Source organism: Drosophila biarmipes, chromosome X (genome assembly GCF_025231255.1).
Source record: "Drosophila biarmipes strain raj3 chromosome X, RU_DBia_V1.1, whole genome shotgun sequence".
Taxonomy (NCBI): domain Eukaryota; kingdom Metazoa; phylum Arthropoda; class Insecta; order Diptera; family Drosophilidae; genus Drosophila; species Drosophila biarmipes.
Window position 1 is genome coordinate 12,738,370 of NC_066611.1, and position 14,293 is coordinate 12,752,662.

Consider the following 14,293-nt stretch of genomic DNA (forward strand, 5'->3'; position numbering starts at 1 on the left):
AAGAGTGCTTTTAAATCTTTAATAAGGTGACTATTATAGATTTATATTTTTTTCCAAAAATTTCAATTTTTTGCTCAATGTAACCAGGGGAAGTGTTAAGCTTGCCACAGAAAGTGGAAAGAAGAGCCTGATTAATTATGAATTGAGTGTCTGAGCCAAGTTGCCTGCACTTGCACTTGTATTTTTTTTTTGAGTTTTTTCATTTACTTATTTCACTTGTTGCACTTGCGGCTTTTTTCATATTTTTACGCTTGCAGACTTCGCCTGCCGACTTCATATTGTGCATACATATACGTGTCTCTATATTGTCTGTGTAGGAAGGGGGCAGTTGCCCAAAAAGGGGCGGGGCCGGGGTCAGGGGCGGGCCTGCAAAGGGGGAGGCATTCGAGCAACAACTTTTGTCACGCCACTCAGTCCGGTCGAAGAAGGGGCGGTTCAGAGGTAAGAAATTGCCTAAATTGATCAATTAAGTGTGGCTTAGAGGTTCTAATTATAATATTAATTTTTTAAATAAAAAAAAATTGTACTAATATTTTATAAAATATATTAATAATATTGATGTGTAATAATTAACAAAAAAGAACAAATTTTAGTCTAAATAAAATTTGGTACTATATTAATATCCTAAAAAATCATTAAAATATTTAGGTCATCTATGATCCTTAAACTTAAAAATCAATTTGTGATACTGCCTTGAATAAAGTAAAAAAAATAGTATATAATGTAATATATTTTTAAAAAGTCAATTTAACCCCTGATCCGCTCCTGTCCTCGCCTCTGCACTTGCCACTTCACTTGCAACATGCACTAATGCTCAGCGGCACGTCCCAGTGTCTTTATCATATAAACGGTGCGATTTAAATTAATAATTAAAGCGGGCTTGTGGTTGTGGTCCCCGGCCTCTCGTCTGTGGTCTTTGGTCCCTGGTCCCTGGTCTTTGGACTTGGAACTTCGTACTCTGGGCCATCTGCCGCCGGCAGGTGGATGCGAGTGGATTAAGCTGCCCACCCTTGATGCCATAAATCAACGGGGACATTGGGCCCATGCCCAGTGCCCGGTGCTCAGCCAGATGAGAAGTTGTCCGGCGTGGTTCATCGCATCTTGGTGAATCCATTACAAGCACTATCTCAAATGCAGTACTTAAGGCTAGACATACCATTTTACTAATCCGACACTTAAAGCGACTTTCTTGAGATGACTTATAAACGTTTACACATTATTCTCCAATAATATTTTTTGAATTTTTCGAACTCGGCAGAAAAGTATTTATTTTGTACTTTTAAAGACCAGAACCTTTGACCATCCTAATCATATTTCCTTGTAGCTCAACTGCTATTTTAAAGACTTTTGTTATTTTGTAAACCCTTTTAAACCATCTTAGGGCATTCAATATTTTGGAAAAAAATATTAAAAATGATTTGAAAATAGTCTCAAAATTACCAATGAAATTCTGACTTATAAATGACATAATATTCAAAGTTTCCATCTAGTTCCACTGAACAATTTTAAAGTATTTCATGATTTCTAAAAAAGAGACCTAAAAATGTACTTTATTACTAGTGTTGGAAAACGGAAGCCTTGCCTCTTCTGTCATAACCCACACTGAAATGGTTCCAAAACGAGTTGATCAACACTAAATTAGACGTTTTCGCAGTCGAACATCTTAAATCGTAGGAAAACTATGCCAGAGAGATAGAAACACCTGAAAAATCAGTGAAAATTAAACAGATCTAACAGGAGAGCAATGCTGCTGATGGACGCCTTGTTTAACAGCCTGCTGGTGGTCAGTTCGGGCTATGCGATGTACACCCTGCACCCCCTGGAGACGCCCTACGGCTATGCCACGGCGGCCCTGAGCCTGGTCCACGGCCTCCTGGGGGTGGTGCGGGCGGCGGGCAACGACGACGATGAGTGCAACCGGGTGCGATTGATAACGTCGGGCATCATGGAGATAGTGCCGCTGCCCCTGACCAATATCGAGCTGTACCTGAAGTCGAGCAATCCCAGCTTGGCCCTGGCCCACGGCAGCTTTGTGGTGCCATTGGTCTATGATCTGATGGCCAAGATGGCTGACAACGAGGACACCTCCACGGAGACGCTCAAGGAACTCACACTGCTGGGCAACGTGGTGTCCCTGCTCTTCCTGGGTGTCAATCAGTCCAGCAATCTCTACGGCGGCATGGCGGCCATCGCCTTTGCAGCCCGCTACGGTTCCGTAATCCTCGACTATTACTGGGAGGGACTGGGCTCCGATTTCACCCTGCTGGCCCACTCCATGTTCGTCGTTCTGATGACCATGACCCTCGCGGCCAAGTGATGGGGAATCGACCCCCCAGATGACAACCCCCAAAACCATCCAAAAACCAAGGCCAGCGGTGCGGTTCGTTGGCTTTCAGCTCAATAAACTTGCAATTAATGTTGGCAAATTAAAATGCAAAAATAAACATTAATTGTTTTGTCACACTCGCAGCACGACCAAAAAACCAGAGGAGAATTAAGTGTCTTCATCTCTTTTGTCTTACCCTTTGTCTCGCATCCAAACCTCCATCATCCAGAGATACAGAGGTCCAGCGGTCCAGCGGTCCAGAGATCCAGAGTTCCCGGGAGATCCAGCTGGGGATAACATTTTAGCTTCAATTTACAACGTCAGCGGCTGGGAAACGTTGCCAAATGAACTGGGTTCCACTAAAAATACAAAATAAAATGCATAAAATGCTTGAGTTAAAATGGTCAAAGTGCCGAAATGTTCAATTAAACACACATACTCGTAAATATGTTTTTATTTCTTACAATATTGTGCTTTTTAAAAATATGACAAAATTAAAGGTCAGTTCGAATTGAAGAAAGGGAAATATTTACTTTATAATAAAATAATTACGTAAATTTATTAAGACAAATAAATAAATTTAGAAAAATTAAAAAAAATATATATATCAAAAAATGATGAAAAAATGGTATACAAAATATTAATCCCGGAAATGCGGTTCCCTTTCAAGTAAAATAATGATATTTAAATTGGTTCCTTTTTAAAAATAACGATATTTCAATTGGGAAAATAAAAAATTCCAAAAAAGGTTCAAAAACTGTGACTAGAAAATCCTAGAAAAATCCAAGAACATAATAAGTTCAGGAGCGGCTCAAGGACGGCGCGGTGAGAAGGTGGCCCAGTTTTGGGCGCCCGGGAGGCGTGAATCTCGGTGGCGGACTGCTAATGAAACGGCGCCATTAAAACGACCAAGAAATGTGCGGAAAAGAGCCGCGAACACGGCGGATGGGTAATAATTTATGCATTTTAATTAATTGCCAGTTGTGGGACCCCGTCGCCGGGTTTTTATGATGGCTCTGAGAGATCGCAGATCGCATCTCGCAGATCGGATCGTAGAGCCCCCCTTGGGGCCCCCCCTCGGGGCTAATCATGTCGTCATTTGCATTTCACGGGGATTAAGGGGATGCCGGGGAAATCGCGGACACTATGCGGATGCTCGGCACAACAGACAAATTCATTTGTGCATTTAAAAGACGATCCATTTATTTTATGAATCAAAGCTGGGCGCAGCGAAAAGTGAAAGAGGAAATATCGCAGATAGTGCCAAGGAAATACAGTAGGTAAACTAAAAGATATGACATTTCTGAGATATTTTAAATTTAAAAAATAAAGTTAAATATATTAGTGCTAAAGAATTTTTCATTAAAATTAAGTATATAGATTATTTTACTCTAAATAAAAAATGAAAATACCTACACTGCGTATACTTAATAAATATATTTATTATTATATCAAGAAACAATAAAACCTTCAGTTCCTTAAAAAATGTAAGAATACAACATAGGTACGTAGGAAAATTTTAAATATTATTTAACATTTAAAAACCAAATACATTATAATAAATCTTTACAAAAGCAAGTATGCCATATCCTATTTTTGTATCTTTCCCCAGGGTTAATCCACTCTATCGATCGAGCCCTGTATGCAGACGATTGTAAACGTTGAAACATTTCAAAAATGTTTTCAAAAAAAAAAAAAAATCAAACCAAAAATCAACATCGGCGAGAAGCAGCGAAACAAAACAGAAACCGCGAAAAGGAAGCGGCCTGAAAAACCAAACAAAAAAAGCGCGCGCTGGAAATTGCACGCCGAATGCGCCTGCGCAGCGATTTCAGCAAGTTCAAAAACCTGCAGTGACTCAGTCGGCTAAAAAAGCCGGCCGGCATTGGCGCAGTCTCTGCTTTTTATTCCTCTTATTTTCTCATTTTATTTTTGCATTTTTTCCGCTGTTGCCGGCGCTGCCAGCTTTTGCTCTTTTTCTGTTGTCGTCTTGGCGTGTTTATTAAAAAAAAACTAAAACCGATCGGCAGACAGCGGCGTCGTTAAGCAAAAAGAATAAAACAAAATAAAATAAAATAAAATAAAAATAAAAAAACGATGCATGCAAAATGAATGCGGACATTGGAGAGACGAAAAGAGTGCGAACACTGCTAATGAATGTGAAATGGAACACAGAGACCACAAATGCTGAGATTACAATAGTCTAGCCACGCACCCCACATACTCTGTAAAAAATAAAAAAAAGTTAAATAAAGTCACATTCATACATTTTAAATGAAATGCATTATGACACACTTAAAGAAAAGGAAAAAAATTTTATTTTCTAATTCACGAGCAATTTGAATAAAAATACTTTAAAATCAAGTTTAAAATTAATTTTATTTCACTTATTTATTTTTATTCGTTCTTATAAAGTCTTAAAATTATATATATATATATATATATATATATATATATATTTTTATATATTTAAAAAAAATGTATAAAAAAGTCTATCCACTCATTTAAGAACGATTTAAATGATTCCTTATTTGAACTTTATTATATGTATTTTTCATTTATTATTTTTATACATGCTTATCAAGTTTTTGAATTCAATACACTTTCATACACTTTTCAGAAAATTCGAAAAAATTCTTACATATCTATCTATTCATGAACAATTTAATAAAAAAAAAAAAACAATTTAAGCCCGAGTTTAATATATTAAACCAAATATTTATGAATGAATATATTCCTTTATAAATAAAAATATAATATTTTAAAAATATCCTTTTTTTAAATTTCTACAACATCTTATTTTAAAATATATATTCCTTAAAGGGATTGTTTGGGTCACAAAATCTGATGTAAGTGGATGCATTTTCTCTGAACTCTCACCAACCGATCCGTATATTGGATAAGCCCCGATTTTCCCTATCGTAGCCGCCATATCTTTAATGAGTGCCCGCCAATGTGTTCAAAAAGAAACGGTCAAAATGCGAGGCGACGCCAACGCAACCGGCATCTTTCGCTATATGGCACATAAAGCCATATAGTACATGAATATATACTCGCTGGGTCGCATCTGTATTGCACGCCCGGCAACGGCGCGAAATTCAAAAAAAGCTGCAGAGCTGACGCTGCTGCGCCTGCGCATTGTTGTTGGACGTGATTTGTTTACGAATCTTAACAAACTGTGTACACAAAATGTTTTAAATTACCACGAAAGGCGTCGTCCGTTCAAATATTGTGCGCACACACAAAAACGCGGCTCAGAAATCACAGCTTGCCATCTATTTGCATTGGCAAAATCAATAATTGCGAAATGATCAGGGGGAGCACTGAGAGAAAAATGGGTTATATGATTATTTAAAAATTGTGGTAAGCAGTGATTTTTTTGAAAATTTAGCTCAAAAAATTTAGCCCATAATAACGTACAAAATGAGATAAGGATTAAATTATACTTAATATACATGAGAAATAAAAAATATTTAAAAAAATTTCCAAATATTGAGGATTATTAAAGAATAAAATCGTATGTATGAAAATATGTATTCATTACATTTGCATAAAAGAAGTGGAATATAATTCGAGAAATCATGTTTTGCTTAATATAAATGATCTATAATTATTTATAATAAATTAAATTACATGAACTATTTAAAAAGATATTGAAAAACAATATTTATATAGAAAAAAATCTTTAAAATAAATGAACTTACATGAATCTTTCATCATCACCTTTGAAATATTCCCTTAAAAAACTTAAGCCTTTTATTAAGCAGTTTGATTTTCGTTTCAATAATTTCTCTCAGTGCTAAAAACCCGTTACGGCCGCAGTGACTCAAACACACTCACATCCAGATGTAGTATTGCCGGCGGCGTGGGAGAGACCAAAACCAGAGCTGCATTCGTATGAATGATGTGTACGACACAATACTATATGTAGTCGAGAACTCGGGTGATTCACTCGATTCGCAGAACTACGAAATGCAGCTAAATTGATTGTCAGATCACGATGCCGCCAGAATGGCAATTGCAAGTGAATGGGCCACTAAATGTATCTCATAGTGCCGATATGGGGCTGTGTGCAACGGTTTTCGGGGGATTACTTTGGGCGATTGTGAATGGAATGGCAATGCGGCGAATGAGTACAATTGTGGGTCAACTAACTTGACCGATTCGATGCGGTATTTCTGGGCCGGGGATCGGTTGTAAAGACTCCATCTCAATTATGGCCATGAATCATTCACTAAACTGAGCGGTTCATTAATAAGCCGCACTAAAATTTTACCTTTGATTTCGGGCCATTTTAATGATCTTAACCTTTTGCCTAGAGATTTACCAAAAGGTGACCCAAACTTTAAGAATTTTGGTAAGATCTCTTTTCGAATTTGACTTACTTCTTGAATATTTTGGATTTAAATTTAAGTTCTTTGATTGTGGGTCAAATTTTCGACATGATAATGGTTTTTAACCATGGTTTCCAAAAAGGTGACCCTAACAACGACTTTCTAAGTCCATAACTCTAACAATTTCAGACTGATTTCAATGAACCATACCTCTAAAAAATTGTATTTAAAAGCTGAACTTTATCAATTAATAATAAACTCAGCTATTTGCAAACAGGATGCCCTTTGCTATTTCTTTATATGCTAATATTCTACGGCATAGAACGATGAATCAGAGAATTTTTTCAGAAACAGATTCGCTCGAATTGTTGGCTGTGCTGAATAAACAACAATGCGAAATGGTTCTAAGAAATTCCAATCGGCTTGTTACACAGCGAAGGTGAATCACATTTTTCTCGAGATCTCCGGATGTTTGGAGCCCAGAAAGCAGATACTCGATACCTTTTTGGTCCTTGAAAAGCCTGGCCGGTCCCCAAATCGAAGAAACAAAGGCGCTGAGCGAAATGCACTGCCAATTAGCAGATGAGTTAGGTCCGGGCAATAAGAACTTGTTAATTGCGATCTCCACTTCGACTTCGCTGGGCAAACATTTCCGTAGCTCATTATGAGGGGCCCGTTAACGAGGGAACACTATGCCGGGCAAACTAGGAAGTTAAGCAAACTGACACCGAAAAACTTGTTGCTAAATTAGTGCAAATCATTTGCATTGATTAAGCTTAATTCATATCTGAATGCCTATTTGAATTGGCCGCTCACAAAAAGATTTCTCAAAAGTTCACTGAAAAAATGGTTATATAGAGAAAAATGTAGTATTTTTTGAAAATATCTAAAAGTATAAATAAATAAAATAAAATATACTTAGCAAAAAAATCATAAAAATTGGGAAAAAAAAAGCTTTAAAAAATAAATCGAAGTCATTCATATATACGTCTAAAATTCTAGTATAATAATTTTAGTATATTATTATATAAAAAATATACTACAAATATACTAGATTTAATAATAATTATGTGTTTATAAATATTAAAAAATTTATATGATTCTAAAGGATTTTAAACCTTAATTTAAGCAAAATATAATACACTATACCCCTAGAAATCGTTTTCAATGGCTCATAACTTTATGCCAAAAAAGAGAACTACTTTGATTTGTAGGTTTCTCTGAGTGTACGTATCTCTACTTTGACAATCGGCGTTGGGCATGACGTCATGATTATAGGGGACTTGGGATGGGCCCTGCACCTGTCGCCAAGTTGGCCTAAACTTGAAAGTCGGTTCGTCATTAGTTGGCCACAGTTAGCCAAACGAGTTTTATGGTTTTATAGTTCCACAGAGATATATCCAGTTTTATTGAGTCTCTTTTTTTTTGGCCACATCTTCTGGCTTGCATATTCATCGGCGGCCGGTGTGTATATATAATTATAATAATAATCGTTATGGTTATGCATTAATTAAATTAGTTATCTCGCCACGATTGTCACATTAAGAACGCTGACCCGACTTCGCTGGGACTGGCTGGGATTAGGTTTAGGTTCCTCTTCGCCAGACGAGCCTCTCAAACATTTTAATTAGCATATGTGCTGCACTTATGTATTCAAATTTGTCGGATGGCCATTTGCTTAGTTACAGATTAAATCTTAATTTTTGGCTGCCATCTTAAGGAGGACCTTTTCGATTCTATTTTATTATCTTGCTATAATAATGATCTATTCCAATGTCAAAATCGCTAAAACAAAAGCTCATCTATTTAAAGATGTCTTAAATATTATTATTTTCATTTTCTCAAGAAATTTATTTTATTTTAATATTATATTATAAAAATCAAGAACTGAAACCTCCTACCCATTAACAGATGTCTTAAATAGTATCATATTTTCAGTAACCCAAATCATAGCCCGAAAGTTCTCCTATATTTTGCCGAATATTTAGCATTCTTTTTTTCAGCTCTGGACGGCACTATATATGGCAAGTGACGAGGCCTCCGAGCGATCTGCTGTCGCTAGGCGTTACACAAATGTCGTCTGACACATTTTCCACTCGCCGGCACTTAGAGAGAAGCGAATGTGAAAAGCGGAAAAGCGCGCCAGGGAAATGGAGAGCGGAGGGGGTGTGGAAACATTTGAAAAGCATTTTCAGTTGTCAGTTTTGTGGGTCGCGGGTATAATATAGAATAATACAGCATATGCGAAATAGTATAGAATAAAATGCGTCTTAGTGCCCGGGCCTGTGAACCGCTCTTCGCGGCGATCCCAATCAAAGTTCGTGGCTGAAATTCAAAACCCGAAAAACCGATGGAATCCCAAAAAAGCCAAGACAAAGGCTGGGCCTTTACCTGTAGAGCCGTGTAGTTGAAGTGCTACTCAAAAGGACAAACTTTCATTTAGGAGGCAAACAATAATCAAAGCATAATGAATGGCCCGGGAAACAAAAAGATTCAGATTCGGCGAAAAAGGTGGTTGAACCCCCTTTTCTTTTCATCCTTCTTACAGCAGAAGCTTGTCCTTGTGGCATCGAGTAGGTAACCGAAATTCGGAAGCCTGAGGCCCTCCTAAGCTGCGGCAGAAAGTACAGTCCCGCCCAGAGCCAAAGGCTCTGGGATCGGATACCACTTGACGGGGTGACGCGGCAAGTATTTTCCCCGGTAGCCATTAATTTGGCTCTGGCTGGAAATTTATATATTTCCATTTCTAAATGAAGTCTATCAGGAGATTAGTCGAGTGCCGGGGGCCTATCGCATTCCGAGCGAAGAATGAGCAGCGTTTCTTGTAGTTTTCACCTTTATCACATAGTATTTGATCGGTAGAGTGGGGACTGCCTAGGAGGAACTTTAAAGTAAAAAATCTTATTATATTTATAATCCTCGAAACATGAAAAATAGTCATTTTCCATTAAGGTTTTAAAAGATTTAATTACCATTAAGTAAAAAAAGGTTTGTTAGCTTACAAAAATATAACAATATGGCTTGAATTAGTTGATAAATTTTTAAAATATATATATTTTTTATATTTAAGCAAAGGCAAAACCATTTCCAGGGCTTACTTTTGTTAAAATTCAGTACAGAAGCTAGCAAAAAATCCGAAATTTCGAATATTTAATTTGTAAATACTAATTTTAATTAAAAGCCACCCCATCGAGGGCCCACTGTAGTTGCAATACAAACCTCAACTGACCACTTATTTTCGAGGGGCCCGAGAAGGACTTATCGCCCCCGGCGATCGGAAGTGTAAATATTGCCCAGACAAACTCGGAGGGTGGCACCCAAAGTTTATGGTAATGGCCATAAAATATATATATATATGAAATTCAATTTAAAATAGTCGACGACGTTTATCAGTGAGTTGCCCCGAAAATGAAATACAAATATTTTCTTATTTACAGCCCGAATCGTGCAACGAAATCGGGCAAGATACCGGCATTTTTTCGTTGCACTTCGGTGATACAACACTTTGTTTGCCTAGCTAGGCAAACACTACGAGTATTTTCCAGATTAGGTAAGTATAATTCGCATTTATTAACTAAGCAAGAGTGGGGTATCGTATAGTTCTGATATTTTTCCCCGTGTAAAACCCAAAAATACACCCAGACATTTTCCATTGCACTAAATGACGCAATCTCCCAGACGAAATGCTAATGACCGTCTTTAGTATGGGTCGCAGAATCGAAGGGAATTTTTATTACCCTAGATGGCTGGCCAAGAACGTGCTGAATCAGGAATTCCATGGGTGACCGTGGGGCCCAAGAAGTGATCGCAAAAACCCATTAGGCGTCGAAAAAAGGGGGCTATGATCAGGTGTAAATATGTTGAGGTGCGTGCGGACAACTCGTTTTCGATTTGTCAATTTTTATGTTTCACAGTTACGTGTCTGAGTTTCCTGAACAGCAAACCTGGCTCTGATTTTGTATTTTTATTTTATTTTTTTTGTAAAACCAGATCGGCGGCGGCGGCCCTAGAATCTCGACCTTTTGATAATTCAACGCCCTGATTTTCGGCGGGGTGACTATCGCAATGGGTAGACAGCGGAAAACGCGTCTTATTGCGCCGCCATAAATGTAATTGTAATTGTCGGGATTTTCAGAGGTTGTTTTCCTTTTGGCAACAAAAGTTTTTCACCCCTTTCCCCTCTATTTGGTTTACAACGCAAATGCAGGAGCCAGACATAATTGTTAATTTCGGTTTGAATACAGTTTAATTGATGCGCATAATTGACCCTTGTCAGGGGGCAGACGTGTCGCAGCCTGTTGCTGGTTACTCAAGAACCCTCTCCTTAAGAAGGGTGCCGCGAACCACCCCTAGTTGTATGTACACACATCTGGTACGAAAATAATAGGGGGAGAGCAGTGTAGGGCAAGGCCATTAAACAGTTTAAGTAATATTCCTAAAACGATCATTGAAAAACCATTTTAAAAACCATTTTATACACAGCTTTGCCTAATACTTCAAAAAGATAACGTTGTTCTAGTCTTTTATTATTGATATATAGTTTTTTGGATTTTTATAACTTATTTTTATTTTAAATTTAAATAGTTTAAGTTTATTCCTAAAACGATCTTTGAAAAACCATTTAAAAAACATTTTTATATACAGCATTGTTTAATATTTCAAAAGGATAACGTTGTTCTAGTCTTTTATTATTGATATATAGTTTTTTGGGTTTTTATAACTTATTTTTATTTTAAATTTAAATAGTTTAAGTAATATTCCTAAAACGATCTTTGAAAAACCATTTTAAAAACCATTTTATACACAGCTTTGCCTAATACTTCAAAAGGATAACGTTGTTCTAGTCTCTTATTATTGATATATAGTTTTTACAACTTATTTTTAATTTAAAAATAAACAGTTCAAGCTGGTATAGTTGCTATTAACTTGAACATCACTGTGGGTAAGTATTTATCCCAGGGGTTTTCCGCTCGCGTGATGTTCGCAAATATCCTGGTTCCGAGGACCTCCCCTAAGTGGCATCTTGAGTTGGTTGTACTTTTCGGTCCTGCAGATTCTCGCTCATATGGAAAAAAGCCGAGTTATCTCGACATTTCGATCACTGAGACCCTTATCCCGTCAAGAGCCAAGGAATGAAGTACATAAACATTTGAAAATGGTAAATACAAACAAACAAATAGTACGGAAAAGAGCAAGGAAGAAGTCCCTTAAAAGTAGGTGCCCTTTAAATAAGCCACTAATTCCAACGTAATTTAATTAAATTTAATTAATTTACGTAGCTGTCCTATGCAAAACAGGTGACATTTCAGTGAAGGCAACTTTTTAATGGAATTAAGCCGCTTATCTGGCAATTATAAAGACAAAATGGGTGACTCCCTTGCAGGCGCAATTAGAGCGATTTTCAATGACGAAATGCACCCACACAGCAGGACATGCATGTCCATGAGCACCCACATTTCGCCCACTGGGGACCTTGAACACCCACTGGGATGACGTCCTTGGCTCCTGCATGCAGCGCTCTCTCACTCTCTCCGCTGCGCTCTCTTTCTCTACACTTGAAACAATTACTTGACTAGGATTTAAAAAGGTTTTTCCATTTTTAAAGAAATAGTTCCATATTCTCTATATTTCAAATGCTAAATATTTGTATTTAAAATAAAATCTTCAGATTTCTTTTTATTACTAATTTAATTTATTCATATAATTTATAAAACTCTATGCTATTAAATATGTATTCTGGTTCTTTAAGTATTGCATTACTTCAATCTAAAATATTTCAATGTATATTTTACTTACTTACTTATTAAAAATAAATAAATATATTGTAATTTATTTCTTGTATGTTTTTAAATTTATTCATATAAAACTCTATGCATATAAATGTTTAAGGTACTATTTTGTTCTGGTTCTTTAAGTATTGTTTTACATTATAATAAAAATATTTTTAAAATACATTTTATATTATATTTATTTTATATTATTTAATTTATTCAAAAAACGATGTATATAAGACTTTTTTTAAGACTTATTGTATTAGAAATTAGTTTGTAATAAATATTCAAGACTTTTATTAAGACTTATTGTATTAGAAATTAGTTTGTAATAAATATTTTTATAAAATATAGGTATACATGTTATATTATATTTAGTTTATATTTATTTATGCAACTCTAGATGTTCTTTAAGCTTACTAAAAATCCTTTCGAGAGTTTTAAACTAGTGTTTTGTGGAGGATTTCTTTGAGTGATTTCCCGCATATCCCCACAACTTTGAGCCCCCCTTTTCGCTCCGTGCACTAACCCCCATCGCAGGCCTAGTGCGAGCGAGTGAGACGGAGCGGGCTATTTATAGAACCGCAGGCTGGGCTGCGCCCCATCTCGCTCCCTCGCCCGGATGCGCCGCCTTTCGCCTGGCCGGGATTTTGCAGCACCGCATCCAACTGGTTCTATGGTGTAATGGTTAGCACTCTGGACTTTGAATCCAGCGATCCGAGTTCAAATCTCGGTAGAACCTGCGCCGACTAGTATACTTTTTTACGCCTCGGCTTTCGTTTTTTTTCCCCCCCACTGCTACTTAACCAAGGGTCGCTTATCGGATGGCAAATGATTGACAGCGGTTCGTACTCGCCGCTCACAAACGGTGATGATATTTGACTATGTGGCCGAGGAATCCCAAAAAAAGGGGGAGTAGATTGGTCAATAGTCGGCACTTCATTGGTCATTATCTCGTTAATCAAGTCGACAAACTTGTCCGTCTATTTGCACAATTGCCACAGGCCAACCCCGGAACCATCGCATCTCCCTTTCCCCGGGCGATAGAAAACCCATCGAAACGATTCCAGACCGACGTTTTCATTTTATTTGACTTTTTTTTTTTCTGTGACTGCGGTGTGAATTTGATTTGTGTCACGTGATATGACAGGGAGGGCGAGATATGACATCTTTGTGAATGGTCATCGTGAGAGACTGGGAATCGAACGAAGTACGGAGTGTGTCGTCCGTGCAGGGCATTAACCCGGCCAGAAGTGATACTATGTGGGGGGAGGTGAGAAGGTATCAGGGAAAAACCACTTAGGAGAAATTAAATTTGAATCTAATTAAATTAAAAGTTTATATAAATATTTTAGATGGCAGAGAAATGCCTTTTAATCTCCCAAGCATTACACCTTTTTATTAGTTACATATTATGGTAAATATATATATAATAAAAATCTATATAAAAACTATTTCTCATAGGGAGAAAAATTACTAAAAATAATTTTAATTATATTGAATAAAACTTAAACTAAATTTTAAAATAATTTAAACAATTTCATTGGCATTTTTTAATAATATAAAAAATACTAGTGCCCAAAATAATTTTTTTTTATATTCCACAGTTTTTTTGTAATCCTTATAACAAGTTCTCATAGATGGAAAAAATAATATTATTATTATTAACTTGGGAAAAATAACATATTCAAATTGAAGAAAACTTATACATTTAATTATAATTTTTGTAATGGTGTACAAAATATCTTTTCTTAATATATTATGTTTTGAACATTCCATAGTTTTTATAATATTATTATGTTTTGGTAAGTAATATCTTTTTATAGATAAAGTTGCTTTTAATGGCTGTCAATAATCAATAG

At 36.4% G+C, this 14,293-nt stretch overlaps 1 protein-coding gene and 1 non-coding gene across 2 annotated transcripts; both read left to right on the top strand.

Moving 5' to 3' along the window:
- Window positions 1-1,570: 1,570 nt before the first annotated feature.
- On the top strand, window positions 1,571-2,486 carry LOC108025663 (uncharacterized). Its single transcript, XM_017096202.3, has one exon. The coding sequence runs from the start codon at window positions 1,745-1,747 to the stop codon at window positions 2,315-2,317; it is 573 nt and encodes a 190-aa protein (XP_016951691.1). The 5' UTR covers window positions 1,571-1,744; the 3' UTR covers window positions 2,318-2,486.
- A 10,615-nt stretch (window positions 2,487-13,101) lies between these two features.
- Window positions 13,102-13,173, top strand: Trnaq-uug (transfer RNA glutamine (anticodon UUG)). Its single transcript has one exon. It is a non-coding gene; the product is annotated as a tRNA-Gln (tRNA).
- The last annotated feature ends 1,120 nt before the right edge of the window (window positions 13,174-14,293 follow it).